Source organism: Echinops telfairi, unplaced genomic scaffold, assembly GCF_000313985.2.
Source record: "Echinops telfairi isolate 266 unplaced genomic scaffold, ASM31398v2 ScPeMD7_5;HRSCAF=22, whole genome shotgun sequence".
In the NCBI taxonomy this organism is placed as follows: domain Eukaryota; kingdom Metazoa; phylum Chordata; class Mammalia; order Afrosoricida; family Tenrecidae; genus Echinops; species Echinops telfairi.
The window spans coordinates 23,343,383-23,366,274 of NW_022103901.1; the positions used below are offsets into that span (position 1 = coordinate 23,343,383).

Below are 22,892 nucleotides of genomic sequence, written 5' to 3' on the forward strand. Positions count from 1 at the left end.
TTAATGATAACTACATTAGTGCTATCCTTTGCTGTTTCCTTCTGAACAAAATATCATTCAAGATTATGTACTTCATTAAATTAGAGAGCAGACACATCATCATAAAATCTTCCACTCTTAGTCTCCAAAGTGCTACTAGATGTTAAAATGCAAGGTCCTCTTCTGATGGCAAGTGTCAAGGGAGAAAAAAAGACTTTCAAAGGGGAGAATGTTTTGCGTATTTGGGCTATCATATCTCATTATTTTTATCTTTTTCTTCATGAGGTTGGAAGGATAGAGTCCTGCTCCTATAGATGTTTTCGTTTCTCTCCCTCTCCCTCACCGTTGTTTGCTCTTTCCTTCCTTCTCTCAACCTTTCTCTCTCATAGGCTTATTCAATAAATACTATACTGATTTTTTTTTAAAAAGGAGGCCTTCAAGGACTTGTGAAAATTAAAGGCTTAGCAATGAATATATTTAACCTTAAGCTTTTTTCATCCACTTTATAGTTTACCCTTGGGAAAGAGAAAATTGTGCGATGCCCTTACCATAGTGTTGTACTATCGTGTGGATGACGATACTGATAACAGTTGACAAGTAGTTAAATAGGGTGAGCTTGATGTAAGCAACAGCAACAGTAGGAAACAGGAAGCTCCCTAGGTACATGAGAGGAACAACACACCAGCCATAGATCATAAATATCATCATTGTGTCCAGGAAATTGTAATCCATGATAAATGCATCCACATTGCGGTATTTGAATACTCCCTGAGATATAGAGTACAGTGTTAAAAGGGAGGTGAAGGTCACTGCAACAAGAAATCAAACCAGAGCATTTAGAAAGCAAGTATTGCCTTTATTAGAGAACAGAACTATGCATTACTTAAAATATGTTATCTACTTTAAAAAGCTTTAATTTTTAAGCCAGTCAAAAGAGGATATACTAATGAGCAGAATTACTATTCTTCTTTTTACTGTTTTCACTACTTGAAACAGAATCCCCACACCACTGTCCATGATCAAAGTGAAAATAATTATGTTGGCATTAAGCCATATGCTGAATTTCCCCCAAAACAAAGTTACTGAAAAGGTAGATGATTTCTCTAATGATTTCCCCTCTGAGTTCCAGAGTATAATACATAACCTCCCTTGCATCTATTACCACTTTCAGACCCTGCCAGCTGGATCTAATCTGTAACTCTACCATCCGTACATCTATCTCAGCAACTCAAAGACTTACTTTTCTTATAATAATCATGATAACAATGAAGGAAAAATCCATTTGAGAATCAGGGAACTCGGAGGCCATCAAGTTTATTCCAACTCATAATGACACCATATGTGTCAGAACTGTGATCCACAGGGCTTTCAATGGTTGATTTTTTTTTTCAGAAGTAGATCTCCAGATCTTCCTCTTGAGGTGACAAAGGGTGGATTCAAACTTCCAACTATACTATAGATACTCCCAGAAGAAGACCACGTACTCACTCACTCTCTCACTCACTCACTCACTCACTCACTCACTCACTCACTGCGGTCAAGTTGATTCTGACTCATAGTTCCCCTTTAGGGCAAGGTAGAACTGTCCCTGTGGGTGAGACTGTAAATCTTTACAGTAGAAGAAAGCCATACTTTTCTCCCACAAAGCCCCTGGTGGTTTCGAACTGCTGACCTTGCAGTTAGCAGATCAACACATAACCACTATGCTACCACGGCTCCTCCAAATAAAATAGGAAAGTGTACATTTAGAATGGGCTAGATTAGGAAATAGGGAACCTCTAGACCTACTTATTAAGATAATTTCCCAGAGCTTTATGTCATTTATTAGTAATCACTGTTTATCAAAAGCTGGCAGAGCTGTCCCTTTGAGAAATATGTAACTACTTTTAACAGGGGCATTAATAAATGAAAATCATGGTTAAAGTAGGCATTAGTCTGGCTAGGGCTCTAAGAGGGTCCTGGAAGTTGTTTATATTCAAGCAATAGTGCTTAAAGAGAGTATGAAGATCACCAGCAATCTTATGTGAAAGAGATGAACAGTTCTATAACTGTTTTCCTCCTTTTAAGAATGAGACTGAAATCCTTAATGAATACACACAATCACAAAGAAATTATGGGTAATTCAGGAGCTGCTTTGTTCCAAGGCTTATCATGGTTAGGGATGTCAAAATTAGAATGTACTTAAAAATTTTTAAATCTCTCCTTAGATAAATGAAGTGACATATATCGTTGTTGGGTAGGGTATGATCCAACATGGTAAAAATGTAAATGCCTTTCAAATTAATGTAAAATAAAATAGCATTTTAAATAAACAGAACTCTAAAATACATTCTTAATAAAAATATCTCATGCTAAAGTTTACACATAAATAAGCAAGTAAACCATGTCAAAAAGTCTGGAAATTTCTGCAGATGATTAATGGAGGAGGTGAGGAAGAAGAACTCATAAAACGTGTTAGAAGAAAAAAAGAATCTTCGCCTGGTTCTGCCCTTAAACTAATGTTACAAATGTGGAAGAAATAGCAAAAGACAAATCGGTTAAAGTTCCTTGTGCTTGATGATACGTGGTCTGAAAAGCAGCGGTCCCTTGAAGACTCTCTAGAACTGGAGTGCATGATGCTGAGCCCAGAAGACATATCTCTAAAGTGCTATCGACTTAGCTGCCCAACTCCTCAGAGCAATCAGCGATGTTAATATCATGCTAATGGTTAACTTTACACATTTGGAAGGTAAAATTCCAAATAGAATCCTATAGAATGGTATATTATCAAGGGCTCATAAAGATAGGCATAAATTCATCCCGAATGAGGGCAAAGCCTCACCATATAGCATTGCCTATAACATGGCTCATGAGAAAAGTTACCTGCTCAGATTTATAAGGTATTCGTGTATGGACTAACTTTAATGGAGGAGACTTGACTAAATTCCACTAAAGGAATCTCTTGTTGCATCAGTTCAAACAGTTGTGGGAGAGGGAGGTCTTCAGGGTTTGGAAACAGCAACAAAGTTAGCTCACACTTCGTCTTTGACATATACACCGTGAGTAAAACCACCCATGTGTTCTTCTGAAGGCAGAGGAAAGTGTGAAATAGGAACCCTGGATACTAGGCAGAAGGATGTAATCTTGCCTTCTTTTCTTCAGTTCAAGAAAGTCCAGGTGGTGGCATTTCACAGAATGAGAGCAGGGCTCTTGAGTATTTCTTTTAAAATTAAAGGCTGGAAAAGTCAAGGAAGCAAGCAGAGCCAAGAGTCCATGTGAAAAACCCCAGATTGAGAATCACAAAGCGGAACCTTGGGTGGAAGGAGAGAGGAAGAGGTATCAGAGACTGAAAGAATGAAGAAAGAGATATCAGAGTGAGCATAGTATGTTAACACAGGAGATACTGCAAATAGGAGAGCAGGAGTACATTGAAAATACATGGTCCAGGCTGAACGTATAACTGACCATGGATTCTGACATGTACTGGGTGAACGTGGGTGAATAACTTAGCTTCTCTGGGTATTATTTTCCTTGCCTGTAAATATAATGAATTAAAATCTCTCCAGAGAGTTATTTTGGTATTTGAATGGAATAAACCCATTACTGTCAAGTCGATTCTAACTCATGGCTATCATATAAGTTAGAGTAGATATCCCACAAGGTTTCCAAGGCTGTCATCTTTACAGCAACAGGCTGCCCCATCTGTGTTCCACAGAGCAACTGGTGGTTTGAACCATTGACACTTAAGTTCACAGATGAGCACTTTAACCAAGGTACTACTAGGGATCCTCCTTGAATGACATTACATATTGTGTTAGTCTAGGTTGACTAGAGAAACAAATTCAGAAACACTCATATATGTGTAAGAGAGAGTTTTATATCAAAATGGTGGTGGATGCATCTCCAGGGCTCCAGCTGCCATCAGTGTGGCTCCATGTGGCTTGTCAGCAGGAATGTGAAGCAGAGAGAAGGCATCCCGCATCCAGGGAGGAAGAGAGGAAGTTCCCAGAATCCTCATGAGAAGGCCATACCCACAAGGAGCATCACCAGGCCATGACCTGTATGAGAGGCTGGACTCCATCCCTTGCTAAATAGAGTGAACCCCTCTTCACTCAATTTATCAAGTTGATATGAAATTATGTAACTACCACATGTATTAAAAACACAGAACAAATAACTTTTCTCATGAGCCATAATGAGAGTATTGGTAAAACTATTGCAAATAGGTGTTCTGATTTGCAGCTTTCTTTTATCTATTAACCAAGAAATGATAGCTGGATTTGCAAGGCAAGTGCAAAGACTAGAGAAAGAATGACACATTGGCATGGAGGTTAACGGTTCAAGAGTTGTCTGATTGATTTCTAGGACTGCACTACATGGAGAAGGGCCAGTCATGCTAGAGATGGTCCTTTGCTAGCTCCCCCAGTTCCTGTGGTGAAAGACGTGTGTCTCACAAGAGATGATGGGCTGCCCTTGCCATGTAGTTGCTTAGCGAGATGTGATTGGAAGAGACTGATCTGGAGACCTGCCGCCACAGTCTTGTTAAACAAGAAGGAAGTGCCACTCTGCTCTCTCTACCTCTGGGGTCTTCTGTACGTATTACTTGCTTCCTGCACTACCAGTTTCTTGTCCCCAAGCTGAAATAGCTGGTTGCAACTTGGTTCTCCTTCACACTCAAATTTAGAATTTCCGTGCAATAACCATGAGTTTTCTGAAGTTACAAACTGACAACAAAACAACCCCCCATCTCCTTCTTTATTCTTCAGAAGCTACTTTTATCATTCCCTGGTATAGTTTGATTAAAAGTTGTGAGTTCACTCTTTTAGCAATTCACCTGGTATTTGATCGAGATCCAGTTTCATGCCCACGTTGTTTTAGTTGTCATTGAGTTAGCTCCAGTTCATGACAACTTTCTGTCCATTGTGGACCATGTGAAGGTTCATACATGATTCACATTGATGTCTCCAATATTTGTGAGAGGGGAAGGACTTTACCTTCTTTATACATTGTTTGGTCACTCTTAGCAACATAGCTTTCACACTTCTCTCACCCACAACAGCATGCATTGGGTCTTCCACGAAAAAATATGAGAAGCTGCCACAATTTGTTAATAAACAAAGTCATCACATTGCAAGATGCTGTGCATCTTTGCATGTTTACTCTCTATACCACTTCCTCAGTGGCTCAGCCAGTGTTATTTCTGCTTTAAAGACCAAGTCGTCTTGGATGTTGGGTGTGGAAATGAGGGTTGACTATGAGCAGTAAGCCTCACCTACGTCCTCATTCTAAGTGTATGCTTTTATCTACTTCCACCATGGGACTCATCGTTTTAAATTACTGTGAAGAGTGAGGCACAGGTAACAAACCTTGGCATTTTTAGAGCAGATTTTGGGCCAGGGAATACTGCTGGATCCATACATGAAAAATTACTTTCTCTATTTTTCAATTATGAGAACTTTCAATTATGAGAACTTTCAATTATGAGACTATTTCTATAATAAGCTTTTCACAATATACACTCTAGCATAATAAAGCAAAGTAGTCACTGTTTCTTGACATGTTTTAAGTATAATGAGCTGAGTAGAACTTTCCTATGGGGCCTTGGGGAAAATTAATTTTCACGCAACTTCAACTAACACTCACCAGTATTAAGCAGCAGGGGATGGAGAAGCAGATAAGATCCCACAACAAAGCAGAGAGCCAATAATTAAGAACAGAGACACCACTCACAAATTGGATGTGCTTTGCCTTGTTGACTGTCTCAGTTACTGTCGGAAGACAAAAGCTACTGGCCGTAACAGCCATGCCAAAAGCCAAACATAATGCTATTTGTATTCCATTTGTAGGCCTACAGAAGGTTAAATAAAAGTAGAACAGGCTGATTTCAATCGTCATTTTCAAATGTATATTACCAGAGAGGCAAGAGAATAGAATAAATTTAATTTCCAGTAAGAGTAAACGCATACATACACTATGGTGGTACCATAAAGAGGGAGCGGTTGAGGCTTGTTGGTGATTGTAATGGAAGCATTGGGCCCACAAAGTGACATAAACAGACTATTGTCTAATACTGCCAGGGATGTTGCAGCTGAATGGTATGCTTCATTATTGAACAAAATAGTAAAAACTGTTTTGTCTTGCTCAACCTTAATGGAAAGTGCAATGATGCAGAAAGTATGGCATTCTTTGTTTTCCAATACATAATCCCCAACATTACCTAGAATAAAGAAAGGAACTGGATCAGTTAGTCAAGATGTAATATATCATGAAAAAATGTGATCTATCATTTACTATACATGTTGGAAAGGAAGAAACAGTGTTCCCTCCTGTTCTCGTTCCCCTTGCCAATGTCCCACAGTAGCTATTTTAAATCTTCATTTTATTCCTCAAGAAATCTCCCCATCATTAATCTCTCTAATAAATTCAACTCAAAACATATAACCAGAAAAAAAATCTGGCGAGTTACTAAAAGTTTCTTATTTTTTCCCCCAACTGAAACAAACATGATTTCTTGATTTTCAAAACTGGCTATTTTAGATGATTTATATGACTATATACAATTTCTGAAAAAAACTCTGCAATTCTGATAGGGATCACACATTGAATTTATAGACATTGATATCTTAACCATATTGGGTTTTCCAATCCAGGGCATAGAATGCCTCTCCAGATATTTCTCAGATAATTATGTTTCATCTATTTCTACTCAGAAAGACCCTATGAGACAGATTACAACTACCCCATTGGTTTTCAAGGTGATAAGTCTTTATGGAAGTAGATTGTCACGTCTTTCTCCTGTGGAGAGATTGGTGGGTTCAAACTGCCAAACTTTGGTTAAAAGCCGAGGGCTTTAACTGCTGCACTACCAGGGCTCCTTCTCCAGATATTTAAGCCTCTTCAATATCCTTCAAAATATTTTGTAGTTTTCAGTGTACTAGACTTACAATTTTTTGGTCAAATTTATCCCTAAATCTTTTTTTTTAATGCTATTGTGAGTTTTGGTAATTTTTCCACTTAGGAGTTTGCCCATTTCATCTAATTTCCATCCTTAAAAAATCCAGTCTAACAATCGTTGTTTTTTGATTGATGTGTTTAATTCACTGACATGTAATATAATTAATTATTCATATGCTAAGACTTATGCCTGCTATTTTGCTAATTATTTTCTCTCTCTCTATTATATAACTTCTGTTCCTCTGCTTATTACAATTTTTTACATTAATTATTTTATAATTATTTTATAATACACCATAATTTTTTTGATTTCAAATTTATTTTAGCTATTTTCTCAGTGTTTGCACTGGGGATTATGATATTCATATGGTGATTTACTTTCAATAATCCACTGACATCTAGTTGATTCCAAGTAGATGACAGAGCAGAACTGCTTCTAAGGGTTTATGGGAGGAGAAAGGTTCATATTTATCCCACAGAGTGGCTGATGAGTTCAACTTCTGACCTTACAGTTAAAAGCCCAGTGCATAACCTTTGTGGTAGTTACATAACCTGGTGTCAATTTGGGACTTGAGAGGATTATGAGTGAAGGGTTGGAGTCTGGTCTGTTGATCGAGATATAACCAATGAGGCCTCTGTGTGGGCATGGTCTTCTCCTGAGAATTCTGGAAAATCCCATATTTCCTCTTTGGAGGCAGGAGACAGTTACTTCTCTCGGCTCATTCCCTGGGAGGCATTGCAGCTGACAAGAAACATGGAACTACTCTAGTGCCCTGAGCTGGAGAAGCCACATGGACCTACCCTGATGCAATCCTGCCAGCTCTGAGATGCTTACAACACTCCTGGATCCAGAGACTTTCTACCCACTGGCCAATGATTGTCCTGCACTCAGTGTCATTGCATGTCTTCTGTGAATATGAAGAGGACTTTAAAGTTTGGTATCGGACATATGGCTTGGACTGGACTGCATTGGGATGCTTTCATAATGTACAATTACCCTTTGTATAAAACTCTTATTCAAATGTGAGTTTCTATGGATTTGTTTCTCTAGTCTACCCAGACTAACACAACTTTCCACACTACCAATGCTCCTCAAATTTTTTTAAAATCAGTTTTTATTGGCGTATAATTCATATAGCATACAATTCAATAGTTCAACCATATTAAGAATTGTACAATCATCACAATATCACTATTAGGACTTTTTCTTCTTTCTTGTATTCATTGTTATTAGCTCCATATTTCTCCCAAGCTCCCCTAACATACACCCAAGAACCAATTAATCCAGTTACTGTATCTACAGATTTATTTATCCTGGATCTTATATGCAGAAAAACATACAAAACCACCACAACAAAACTCAACAACAATAAAAATGTAAAACATAAAAACCTCAATCAAAAAGAAAGTAGCAAATATTAAAAAGTAGAACACCTCAAGTTAATACAAGCTATCTATGAAAAGCCAACAGTCAACATCATAGTCAATTGAGAAAATACTAAAACAATCCCACTGAAAAAGGGGACCAGACAAGGATGTCCCTTGTCCCCATTTCTATTCAACATCGTACTGGAGGTCCTAGCTAACAATATAAGGCAGCAGAAGGACATTGAAAGCATCAATCTGGCTGGGTGAGGAGGGTGTGAAACTATCACTATTTGCAGATGACATGATTCTACACACTGAAAACCCCAAAGGCTCCACAACAGGGGTACTGGTAGTGATAGAGGAATATGGAAGTGTGGTGGGATACAGGATCAACAAGCAGAAGTCTACTGGTTTGCTATATACATTGGACAAAACCATGGAAGAGGAGGTCAAGAAGGCAGTAGCCTTCACAATAGCCAAGAACAAACTGAAATATCTAGGGATATATCTAAACAAAACCCCAAAAGACTCATACAATGAGAACTACAGAAACCTACTACAGAAAACCAAAAGCGACCTCCACACATGGAAGAATATCCCATGCTCATGGATTGAAAGACTCAATATGGGAAAGATGTCAATCTTACCCAAGGCACTACATAAATTTAATGCTATTCTGATTCAAATACCATCAACCTTCTTCAAAGAATTGGAAAAAACTGATCACCAATTTCATATGGAGAGGGAAGAAGCCAAGAATGAGCAGAGATCTCCTCAAGAAGGAGGGCAAAGTCAGAGGGCTCGTCTTACCTGATTTTAATACCTACTACACAGTCACAGTAGTCAAAAGAACACGGCACTGAAATGAATATAGATATTGAAACCAATGGAAAAGAACAGAAAATCCGGTAATAAAAACATCAGCATATAGACAAGTGATCTCCGACAAGGGCCCTAAAAGCATAAAGTGGAAGGTAGATGTCTCTTTAACAAATGGTACTGGAAACAATGGATATCCACGTGTAGAAAAAGAAACAAGATCCTTACCTCACCCCATGCACAAGAACAAGCCCAAGGTGGATCACAAACCAACGAAGGAATTGGGACAAACCTAAGAACATTGGCTCAGGAAATACAAAGGCCAATTGCAATAGGGAAGGGTATACACACAGGTGAACATGAAATTGACAAGTGGGATATACTAAGGACAAGACACCTGTGTTCATCAAAAGACTTCACCAAGAGTCACAAGAGAACCCACAGACTTGGAGAGGATTTTTAGCAATGGCACAGCAAAGGGTTTATTACTAAAATCTACAATATCCTTCTAGCCTGCAAAAAGAATCAAACAGTGAACCCACTGAGGATGTTGGCCAAATACTTGAACAGAAATTTCACTAGGGAGGAGACCCGAATGGTCAATAAACATGAGAAACTTCCCTTGATCATTAGGCATCAGAGAAACGCAATTAAAACAGCCACAAGATACCACCTTAACATCTTTGTGGAGAGCCAAAATCGGAAAATCAGAGCGCAGCACGTTTCAGGGAATGTGGCAAGATAAGAACTCAGCTCCACTGCTGGTGGTCATGTAAAAACATACAACCTCTGCGGAAAGCGATCTGGTGATATGAAAGCAAATAGAAATGGAGCTACCTTATGACCTAGCTATCCCTCTAACGGGCATATATCCAGAAGAGATAAGAAATAGATCATGACCAGTTGTCTGTGCTCCAATGTTTACTGCGGTGCAATTCACAATTACAAAGAATTGGGAAAAACCTAAATTTCTATCGATAGATGAGTGGATTAGAAAACTCTGGCACATACACACAATAGAATACTATGCATCCCTAAAAAGCACTGATGATCACATGAAGCACATCGTCTCTCATGGGAAGAGTTGGACGAATTTATGCTAAGCAAAGTTAGCCAAACACAAAAGGACAAGTACAACATGATTCCACTGAGGTAAGTATAATCAGCATGGAAGGTATAGAAGAAAAGGCATTTATCTCACACTATATGGGTTGAGGTGCAGGCAATCAGGCAGGGACAGACCAAACCCAAGGATGTACGTGTTATTCCAACATAAAGAAAGGGAAAGGGGGGAAGGGGTAGCGGGGAGAGTGGGGGGAAAGAGAGACAATGGCACTGGGGGAGCAGGACACTAACTCAACAAGGGGGAGAGTATTGAATATATCTCCACAGATTGGGAGTGTGAGTGCAGACCCCACCACAGTGCACCAAACCTTAAGGGCAAGGTAACCACATGGAGCAACTCATGAACAGAGTGGTCTCCAGGGCTGGTCCCAATCAGAGTCAAACTGACCCCCTCCCTAGAAGTGTGTGCTACAGAGGTTGGGGAGAGGGGCAAGCATACCATGCCCACACAGAAGCAAACCAAGAAGGAAAAAGAGAGAGTGAGGGTCTAGACCTCATATTAGCACACCAAGCCCTGAGGATGATGTCCCTGCATGGAGATGCTAAGGCACAGGGAGGACTGTAGGGCTCTATTGGAGCATATCTGGACAGAGGACAATACTGGGGACACATGGTGGGGAGTTAGTCCAGTCTCAGCCCCCCACAGCAGGGCGAACCAAGAAGGGATCATAATAGATCAGCAATGGGAGCAAAGCCAAGCCACAAAGCCCCTGAGGAGGCCCCAAAACAGACTTCAGGCTAGGAAGGGCAGTTCCCCAGGACCAGTGGGGAGATACTCATAAAGGTCAACAGACAGACCTGGAATTATGTATGCTTTTTTTTTGCTAGTTATTTATTTTTCTCTTTTTATTCAGTCTTTTGTTTTCTTTGGTTTTGTCTCTGTTATTGTTGGTTTGTCTACCTATATAAGATAGGCATGGGAAGCAAGCCAGAGGAGAAAGCAACATGATCGATGATTTCAGAAGGACTTGGGGGGAGGCGGGGGAGGTGGGGGAAGGGATGGGTGAGCAAACAACGCCATAGACAGGGGAACAACTAGAGAATTAAAATCAGCAACGAGGAGGTCGTAGAGATCTTGGGGGTGTTGGAACAACAGCAATCTAGCTGAGAAGAACTACTAAGAGGCAGAAGAAGGGCGAGTGTGCTGGTAGAGCAGGAGGAAAGTCAAAGGAAACAGAGGAAAGATCCAGAAAGCAAAGCTATGAATAGAGGTAAACATAGGTGTACATATGTAAATACATTAATTAGCAAAAATAGAGGTATTGGTATAGGGCATATATTTATATGGCAATACACTGAGGTAATGTACAGACTTTGGGCCTCTGATCAAGCCCTGACTCAACGCAAGAACACTTTGTTTTAACAACTTAGCATTCTATGATGCTCACCCTTGTGGCATCATTGCTGAAGACAAAGTGGGTGCATAAGCAAATGTAGTGAAGAAAGCTGATCGTACCTGCTTATCAAACGATATAGCATCTGGGGTCTTAAAGGCTTGAAGATAAACAAGCGGCCATCTAGCAGAGAAGCAACGAGCCCACATGGAAGAAGCACAGCAGCCTGTTTGATCATGAGGTGTCAAAGGGATTGAGTAACAGGCATCAGAAGACCCAAAACAAACAAACAAACAAACAAACAAACAAACAAAAAATCATATTGTTGAGAACAAGGGGATTGGAGCAGAGACCCAAAACCTATCTGTAGACAATGGGACATCCCTCACATAAGGGTCACAAGGAAAAAGAATGAGTCAACCAGGGCACAGTATAGCACTGATGAAATGTACAATATTCCTCTGGTTCCTTGAGGCGTCCTCATTCCCCCACTATCATGACCCCAATTCTGCCTTTCTCTGTGAGCTAGACTGGAGCATATACACAGGTACAGATAAGACCTCATGACATACGGAAACCAGGTCCGATAAACCTTCAAACAGAAACGGGACTAGCAATATCAGGAGGGTAGGGGGAAGGTGGGGAGAGAAGGGAAGGAAGAGGGAACTGATCGCAATGATAGACATATAACCACCTGTCCCCTCCAGGGGGGTGGACAACAGAAACCGTGTGGGAAGGGAGACACCACTTCGTGTTAGATATGAAAATAATAAGAATTTATAACTTATCAAGGGCTCACGAGGATAGGGGTGCGAGGGAAAAAAGAGGAGCTGACACCAGCGGTTCAAATAGAAAGTAAATGTTTAGAAAATAATGATTGCAACATATGTACAAATATGCTTGATACAATTAATGTGTGGATTGTTATAAGAGCTGTAAGAGCCCCCAATAAAATGAGCCTTAAGAAAAAGTAGAACGATCACATTTTAACCTAACAACATCTGACATAATCTATTTTACAATGCTCTCTGTCTGATAATGAGGCTATTCATATCCCGCGACTATGTTCAGAGAGAATTCACCTGAGGCTTAATCCATGTGTGTACCCCACATATGGATTTTGGGCTTCCGCTGACATCCATAGCCTTCTACAAATGAGGTGTTCACAATTTATACTCTGATACCATTCCCTCCTTTGGATTAGGATTTCATTATGTACAGTCCTTGGATCATACAGGCTAGTGTGCTTCTTTCATGTGGATGTAGTTTACCCCTCACTTAGATGACTGCTTGTTTGAAGACAAGCCTTTAAGATCCAAGATGCTATTCGGGGTTTTTTTGTCCACTGACATGAACAATGACTTTAATTAACATGAACTTTACTTGACAAAATAGAGCAATCAATGTGAACGCATTTTGGTTAAAATCAGATTATGTTTGACCTCAACACAAGTATTCATGTACAAGTATCAGGTTTTCCCAATTCTTCCATCTATATGATTTCCCTCAGGAGACATTTAATAGCAACCCAGGGAGTAGAAATGTTGGCAAACCACTAGACCTCAATGAATGTACCTTGAGCTTGCTGTCCATAAAAGTTTGGTACATAAATAAAATGTAATTTCACTTTATTCATAGGAATTACCACGTTCATTGCATCCATAAGGATTCTCTGCTGTACAAATCCCATTATCTCTTGATGGTTCATATCTGGCAACAGGCTGTCCCACAGGGGCTATGTCCCTATTTTAGAGGAAGCCCCTGAGTTTAATGAGGTTTGAGCTGCCACAGAAGGTCTTTGTGTAGTTGTGGTGAGCAGGGGCTTTGTCTCGCATGAGGTCAATGGTTTGTGATGAGGCTGGATTCATTGCCTAAATTTCCACGTTTCTTTCTATTTTGTTTTCTTTTATGCCTCTCAAGGGAAGATAAATAAGGGAAAGTTTTGCCACACTCATTTCAGCCATGCTGTCTCTTGCCTGAGGAGTTCTCTTGATGTATAACAAACCTGTACTTTGTGGGGAAATCTTTCCAACATTGAACACACTGAAACATTCTGTGACATTTCTAATGTCTAACGTGTCATGTATTTTTGATGAAGGCTTTCCCACATTCACTGCAGATGTGCAGTATCTCTAATTTGTGAGTTTTTGAATGCTTAATGAGCCTCATGACGTTGTTTATTCAACTCTTAAGGAATTTTGATTCTATAAGAAATGGTTTCTACTGAGCGCGGAGAAAAATTTTCCCACCTTTCTTAAGCTTAACAGATCTGTGCATCTCACAGTTCTGGCTCTGCTGGATTACAGTTAAATTTGACTTCATAGATCTTCTGTGAAAGTCAAATTCACTATAATTTGGTCTTAAGGGTATTTTCTAGTGCAGTATGTTAATGGTCTTGTTTCATTGTCCACTCAGCTTTCACTGTGCTAGTTCCCAGGTAGTAATCATCACGTTTCAAGATTTCTAAACAGTTTCGACTATGGCTTTTGTCTAATATAGTCCATGGTGGTTCTTCTCATTCCAACTTGGAGAATGTATCTATTTTGCTAAATTGATACCCCACAAACACCAGGTTCCCATACTTCTGCAACATCATGGCCCAGTACAGATCCTTTCAGCAGAATCTGAGAGCTGCCACTCCTCCCAGGTCAACTCTGCAGCCACACCCTCCAAAGGAATAACAAGGTTCCATTGGGGACGTGATATATTTTTTCTTCTGAACTTCCCCCATGTTCTTTTATTCTTGTGACATGCCAGCATCTACGATTATTTCTCTCTTGTTTTGTAGAGTAGCATTCAAATTCTGTCTAGAAATCGCAGTCTTGGTTGAAGGAGGTCTCCTCAAATGACAACATGAAAATTTCGGACCCTCTCCCTTCTTTACTCAATTGATTCTTTTGCTGCTGGGGCGTCAGAACCGGTTTTCTCCTAAACTACTCTGATGCTGTTCTTTTGAAGAGCTGGGCACCAGGTGCTTTCTTCCCCACACTTTGCTACAGCACCCATATCTTCAGTGCGCTCTTCACATGGGCCAGCATCAAGCAGAGCCATGTCATTAGAATGAACTGTTCTTAGATTGAGGCTAGAATTAAGTGTGAGTCCCAAACCCAATTGTATATCTATGATTTATGTATGCCTCTGGTTCTCCTTAGAGGCATCACTATCATTTTATGTTACAGGACATTATCAATCATCCATCTGAGGGATAAGGTAATTCTATTGATAATGTCATTAATTTACCCAATGCTATAGCATTTCAAACACTGTTGATAAAATGAAATTATACAAGCATAGGCAGACTACCAACTGCAACACCTGAATTCTTGATTTTTACAGTGTAACTTCTTAAGTGACTGGGCACTCTTTATGTAAACAATGGGGGTAGGTGATACAGCAACACTTTCAATAATAAGAAAACTCAGAAGTTAATGCATTCACCTAAACATAACTGATCTTTGTTAAAGGACCAAAAACTATAAAATGAAATAAAGACAGCCTCTTCCATAAATGGTGTTGGCAAAATTGGGTCTCCATGAGCAGAAGAATGCAACAAGACCCATAACTTTACCATGCACAAAACAAACTCAAGGTGGATTTAAGACCTAACCATAAATCCCAGACCTGTAAGGATCAACAATGAGAACATTGGGACAAATTTGAAGGCCCTCTTGCGGGGCATACACAGATTACCAAGTATAATAAAGAAAGCACACACAATGGAAGACAAAATAGGTGGCTGGGACTTACTAAAAATAAAACACCTATGCAGTGCAAAAGTCTTCATAAAAAAGTAAAACAAGAGCCCACAGATTGAGAAAAAGTTTTTTAGCAATGGTACACCAGGCAAAATCTACACAACTCTGTGATACTTCAATAAGAGAATAACAAACAACCCAATTACAAAGTGGGCAAAAGACATGAACAGAGTGTTTACCAAAAATGACCCTCAAATGGTTAAATGTGAAAAAAAATGTTTATGATCATATGGGAGATGCAAATTAAAACTACAATGCTGTATTACCTTACACCCACAATGATAGTGAAATTGAAAAACAAAACAAAACAGAAACAATAAAGTTGGGAGAGGATGTGGAGAAACTGGAACTCTTTTATGCTACTGGTGGATTTGTAAACATGTACACTCACGATAGAAAGCAATATGGTGCTACCTAAAACAACTGGGAATGGAAATCCCATATGATTCAGCAATACCACTATTGGGCATGTACCCCAAAGAAGAGACAGAACATGAACAGATGTGCTCTCCCATATTTATTGCAGCACAATGCGCAATAAGAAGAAGCTGGAAACAGCCTAAATGCGCATCAGTGGAAGAGTGGAAAAAGAAGCTATGGTCCATACACACAATGAAATACCATGCATGCCTAAAAAACACCTGACAAAAGCATGAAACACTTCATGGCATGGATGGAGCTGGAAACTATTATGCTGAGTGAAGTTAATCAATCACTAATGAGCCCACTACTATATGATAAACACCAAGAGGAAAGCAGGCTTTTGCTTTCAGGTCACGTAAACCCCTAATCCATGCTCTTAAGCAAAGTGGTAGAAAACCTGCTTAGCATACATGAACCACGTATCTATCACCCTTCCCCCACTTATATGTACATCTTTAAAACCAATTCAAGCTGAGCTGGGGTCACTCCTTCAAGAGGGGGTACAGGGGAAGACCATTTATTTGTTGCCATACAATATTGTGATAAGGTCACCCTGAATCAACAGATATTCCTACAGAAGTGATGTGAACCTTATTGGAAAGTCAAGTCAAGATGAGGGGAGCGGAGTATGTGTGTTTGGGAGACTGTGTTTATGTTTCTGTTGGTGGGTAAACAGGGAGACAGCCTTTCATCACCAAAGAAATGCTGAATAATACTTCTACAGAACCCAAAGGGAGAATGAGCCCAGTGCTCTGTTCCAAGTTGGACACTTTTGACCTAGTTTCTATCCAGCCTTTGGTGACCTACGCCATGCACTAAAAACAATTGTGATTTTAGACTGTCTTTTCAAGGTGCACAGCATCCTTCCTAGGCCACACCAAAAGGACTCTACTAACTGAACTAGAATTTACCTCAAACTCACTTGTAGCCCTTGGACTTAAGAATGAAGTTCCCTAGTAGGAGAAGAAACATATGAATGCCACCCCCAAGGTTATGGAGTTGGTGGCCATTGGATCTGGGTTCCAATCCCTTGCTTTGACAGTGCCCAATAACGGTGGTTCAGGACCACCATCTATTTACTATTTTTATGCCCTCCTTGATTTACTATGACATGTAATAATCTAATAGGCATAGTTCTGCCTTTGTGAAGGAATGTTATTGGATCCAAGGATTGGAAACAATAAAATCCAAATCCAAAGGAGGGAATAATTACAGGACTTAAATTGTGAACCTTTGCAGAAGTTTATGTATGGATGACAGTGGGGACATACAAAGGTCAAGTTACTAATGGAGTCTTAGCTCAGGTCTGATTCCCCATTTAACATGTGCAAAAATTAGATGGATCTCAGTGAATGAGAGTGGATTACCATAAACTTTTAACCAAGTGGTGACACTAATTGCAGCTGTTAATCCAGATGTGGTTTTATTCCTTGATCAAAGTAATACATTTCCTGATACCTAGTATGTAGCTATTGATCTATCCAATGCCTTTTTCTCAATTCAGGTTTCAAAGACTCATGACCAGCCAATGTACTTGCTGAGAGCAAAGGACATACAGAATGGGACATGAAGAAAACAGTTCTAGATACCAGCTACTGCCATGTCACCAGCTGCAGAAGAGACCTGTAATTGTTATGAGTAATTCCTATGTGTATGTATGTACCCCAAATTTTTGTTTTGTTCACTTATAACATAAAAGATGAAAATGAGTTTAGTGCATTTTTGATTGTTCATATGTTAGTTATATCATATTAGGTGCCAGTATGCTTTTCTTGCCTTTGGTCCGTAAATACGGTTAAAAGTTATGTACAGGTGTCAAGTTGACAAGGGGCAGTTTGTGATAGGGATTATGTCAACCAGACACTTCTGGGTAAGGGTAGGGGCAGGGTCCAACCTGTCAATTGGGTCTCACCCTGATGACACCTTTTTAGATTCATAAGTCTTTTTGTACAAGAGCTAGAGAACAAGCCGAGTCAAATTCTCTTTGGGTCTTCACCTTCTGCCAGAGCTGGATCTTGCATTTGGTTCCTCCGTCTCGCGTTGCTTCCTCTGCTGATCCCAGGAGCCATCAGTGGACTACTGACAGTGGATTATTTGGCCGACTTCAACTTCTGCATTCACGAGCCTGGGCTTCCGCTGTCTCTACTTTGTCACCTTGCTTCTTGCTTGTCAGCTTCCACGAATCAGGCTTCCCCTGATTTGAACCTGACTGGACTTATTTCTATAACTAGGCAAGCCTTTTCTTGATAAAAATCGATTTCTAGATACAAACACATATAACCATCACAGATTTCCCTTCTCTAGAGAATCCAAGTTAGAGACCAACTGTGCCCCCGGGGCTCTTTCTGTTTATCTAGAGAACCTGAAGAAACAACCTTCAAAGTAAATTAATTCTGAGGAGGTAGTTCATTACACCTTTTGCCATCTGTTTAGTCAATATAGTAGATGGCTTTCATGTTTCAGTGTCAACATGCCATAATGTGAGAGTTTATATAATTATGTTTGCATTCTGGTCAGAATGATAATTTTATTCTAAACTTCCAAACGTATGAGTTTGACTTCTCTCTCCATCCACTGGAAGGTGGCACAATTAGTTACAGCCAACTGGACTTCATTAATGATTAACCCTGTGGCCAGTAATCTTAAAGGGTACATTTTTTTCTCTTGGATTGAGCTGCCTGTATGATACTTACACGTTGTTCTGCCAACCACAAGGTCAGCAGTTCGAAACCACCAGCCCCTCCATGGGAGACAGGTGAGGTTTTCTACATCCGTCAAGAGTTACAGTCTTGGAAACCCACAGGGGACGTTCTACTCTGCCCGATAGGGTTGCTAGGTGTCAAAACCCACTCCATGGCAGTGAGTGTGGCTGGTTGTTGTTATTTTAATGTTGTAGTGAGTTACGCAGTGGGCTTCTAAACAAGGTCAGAAGTTTGGACCTACAAGCTCCTCTGAGGGAGAAAGATGAGGTTTTCTGTTACTGAAAGTAATAGTTCCCGCAGACACCCATAAGGGCAACACTATCCTACCTATGGGCTCCTTATGAGTCAGAATCAACTCGATGGCAGGGCGTTTGGTCTGGTCTGGATGATACTAGTAACGGAGTTCTGAGCGAAGTGTTAGGCTGCTAAGCGCAAGGTTATACTCTATTCTATGGGGTAACTATTAGTTAGAATCACTTCAATGGCAATCGTATGATATTGATAAGCAGCCTTGGTGACCCAGTGGTTAAGAACTTGGCTGCTAATGGAAAGTTTGGCAGTTTGGACCCAACAGGCCCAGGAACATATGTGGGAGTCTGTTTCCATAAATAGCACAGTTTTGAAAACTCCATGGGGCAAATCTATTCTGTTCTTTGTGATCACTATGAATAGACGTTGATTAGACTGCAATAGGTTTTGTTTTGGATAATACTAGTGACTAATAGGAAGAGACAGAGAAGGCAGTTCATATTTCTATGAATTTTTGGTTCTCCTAATGCACAAATACATGTCTCCATAAGTTTTGATTAAACTAATTATATGCAGCCTTGATAAATGGTCCATCTCATTTTACTTCCTTAGCAGTAAAATTCTGCCACATAAATTATATAAAATGCACATGGGTTTCATAAAGTTAAATACAATAAGTAAATCCCTTCTTTGGAAGTGATACAAACAGGTCTTCATTCATGAGCAGTCTTTTTGAAATTTTTAATATGGGTCTTACCTTGCACTTCCCGAAGTTCTTGATTCTTAAGCGTTAGATAAATCTTAAGACTATTTATAATATTCAGAGCCAAGGGTGATTTCCCTGAAATTGAGTAAGGCACGATGGTTCGACCATACTGACTCAAATCCATTTCTCTGGTAGAGAGGTCATCTTGTAAGTCCATAATTTTTAAGAGATACGTTGTGACACACACAATTACCAATATTTGTAGCAACGTCAACTTCCAGTGGCGCCTAGTGAATAGTACCCTCTTTGTCAACATGGCCCGGAATTGCTGGCAATAAAGAGGTAACTAAAAACAGGAGAGAAACACATTAAACACCTCAAAATAACGAGTGAACTAAGTAGGATATTCAGACTAAAATTCTTTTAGATAAATGCATCAAATTTTTATGGTGCAAGACATACACATATAATGCAAATGTATCCTTAAATAGATTGAATAAAGAACAAGAATGCATACAAAGCTTTATTTGCACATGGTATTAGGTGAGAGGATTAAGGCCTGGTTTCTGGTCTAACTACAGTGAAAATATTAAAAAGATAACTCTTTTCCTTAACACACTTTTACTATTTTTGACCAGGAGAACAGATCTTATCTAATTTAATATCAAATCACAATATTTTGAATTCCTTCATCTATTGGTAAAATATCTATAAACCTTGCATATAGACATTTCCTTTTTTCACTTGTTTCATTGATATAAATACGTAACAGAACATTTGCCACCTCAATTGTCTTTACATTTATCATGACATTGTGTCCATTACAGTCTGCAAGCAACCATCTGTCTATCTCCAAATCACCCTGTGGAAAGTTCAGTGTCCCCAAAGTATGGAGTCCCCAATTATCTGTCCCTCTCACTTCCCTCTTGTTGTTTTTGCTCGGCACCACGGAGTTGATGCCAACTCAGAGACTCGATGCACAACGGAACCACACACCGTACTCACAGTTGTTGCTATGTCTGCACTCGTTGTTGCAACCACTGTGTAAATCCTCCTTCTTGTGAAGCTTCCTCTTTTTGGCTTCCTCCTTACTTTATCAAACACGATGCCCTTTACCAGGCACCTTTCTCTCCTGATAACATGTCCAAAGCACATGAGACGAAGTCTCGCCATCCTTCCTTCTAAGGAGCGCTCTGATTGTACGTCTTCCAAGACACATGTATCTCTTCTTTTGGCAATGCATGGCACTTTCAAGATTATTCGCCAGCACCATAATTCACATACCTCGATTCTTCTGCAGTTTTCTTTATTGAGTGTCCAATTTTCACATGCATATGAGGCCATTGAAAACCCCAGGACTTGTGTCAGGCCACAAAGAAACTTCCTTGCTTTTCAATACTTTAAAAAGGTCTTTTTAAAAAAAATCAATTTATTGGGACTCATACAATTCATCACAATACATAGATCAATTGTGTAAAGCACATCTATACATTTGTTGCCCTCATCATTCCCAAAATTCGCTTTCCTCTTGGGTTCCAGGAGTCAGCTCATTTTTCCTTTTTTCCCCTCCCCCTCCCTTCTTCCTTCCCCCCTCCCCCATAAAAAAAGGTCTTATGCAGTCAATTTGCCCAATGCAATGCTCACTTGATCTCGTGACTGCTGCTTCTATGAACATTGATTGTGGATTCCAGCAAGACAAAGTCCTAACAATGTCATCTATTTTCTTCATTTACCATGGTGTTACCTAGCGGTCCAGGCGTGAGGATTTTTGTCTTGCTTTGTTTTCTTTTTTCACATGGAGTTGTGATCCAGACTGAAGGCTGCAATCCTTGATCTTCATTAGCAAGTGCTCCACGTTTTCCTTTCAGCAAGCGATATTATGTCACCTGCATATGGCAGGTTGTTAATAAGCTTTCCTCCAATCCTGATACAGCGCTCTGCTTCATTTAATCCAGCTTCTCTGATGATTCGCTCAACATACAGACTGGATAAATAAGGTAAAAGGTTCAAACCCCGACGTACAACTTTGAAAAATATTTTAAACTATACAGTTTCCTCTTGTTCTTTTTTGAACACACATCTGCCTTGAGCAATGTACAGGTTTTCCATGAGCACAAGGAAGGTTCTAGAATTTCCATTCTTTTCAAGGTAATCCATCCATAATTTGTTATGGTTCCCACAAACGACGACACTCACATTCACCTCTGGTGACCATGTGGATCTGTATAAACTTGCTCATTCTAGATATTTCATACAAATGTAATTCATCCTAACAATAGTTTCTTCTGTAGGCCGATTTATTTCACTGAGCATGATGCTTTAAAAATTCATCCATGTTGTAGCATGCATTCTCACTGCCATCAGTCAATGCCAACTTACAACGATCCTATAGGCCAAGGAAGAACTGCCCTTGTGAGTTTCCAAAATCCCAACTCTTGACAGCAGTAGAAAGCCCTGTTTTTCTCCTGTGCAGCAGCTGCTTGTTTCAAACCATTAACCTTGCAGTTAGCAGCCCAATATGCAAGCACTATGCCACCAGGGTTCCTTGTAGGGTGTATTAGAATTTCATTTATTTTAATATTGGAATAATATTGAATTACATGTCTGCACATTTTGTATATACATTCCTCTCTTGATGGACCTCTACTCCCCCCTCCCCCATTTTAACTTAAAAAAAAAATCATTTTATTATGGGCTCATGCAAGTCTATCCCCATTTTAACTTTTGTGAAGAATGTTATTTGATACCTATATATAGGTATATATAGGTATCTAATTGCATACCTGCTTACAGCTTTTTGAGTACATACTTGGAAATTAAATTGCTAGGTTGCATGGTAATTGTTTAATTTTATGACAAATCATCAGACTGGTTTCTACAGTGTCAGTGCCATTTTACATATCACAGTAATGGGTGAAGTTTCACATTTCTCTCTACCTTTGCCAGTGTCTAATGTTTCCCTTTCTCCTTTTTAAATCATAGTCATCTCAGTGGGCTAGAAGTGACATGGCACTGTCATTTTGATTTACATTTTCCTAATAACAAATGCTGCCAAGGATTTCATTTAACTTGAGTCCAAAATCTAGCCCATATAAGCAGCAATCAAATGTGCTACAAAAGATCACTATGAAGTGTTAAAGAGAAAAGATGTCACTGTAAGGTGTGTTTGACCCTAGTCACAGTAATTTCAATCACTTCACGTGCCTGGGAAAGATGAAAAATTCATAAGAATCATCCAAGAATTGATACCTTTGTATTATGGTGTCCATGAAGATATTAAATATATCATAGACTGCTAAAAGAATGAACAAGCCTGCTTTGGAAAAACCCCCAGCAGGAATACTCCTTAGAAGCCGTCATACAGGGCAAGATATGACAAAATAATGATTTATAAATTATCAAGGGCTCATGAGGGAGGAGGGAGCGGGGAGGGAGGGGAAAAATGAGGACCTAATGCTGGGGGCTCATTTTCCTTTCCCCCCTCCCCCTCCCTTCCTCT

At 39.6% G+C, this 22,892-nt stretch overlaps 1 protein-coding gene across 1 annotated transcript in view; it reads right to left on the bottom strand.

Annotated features, from left to right (window-relative positions):
- The window catches only part of LOC101660058 (phospholipid-transporting ATPase ABCA3-like), a 206,495-nt gene that overhangs the window by 33,293 nt on the left and 150,310 nt on the right, over positions 1-22,892 (bottom strand). The window contains exon 18 of the mRNA XM_045285074.1: positions 19,445-19,739. Within this exon, the coding sequence (XP_045141009.1) occupies positions 19,445-19,739 (295 nt within the window). The remainder of the gene's footprint in view (positions 1-19,444; positions 19,740-22,892) is intronic.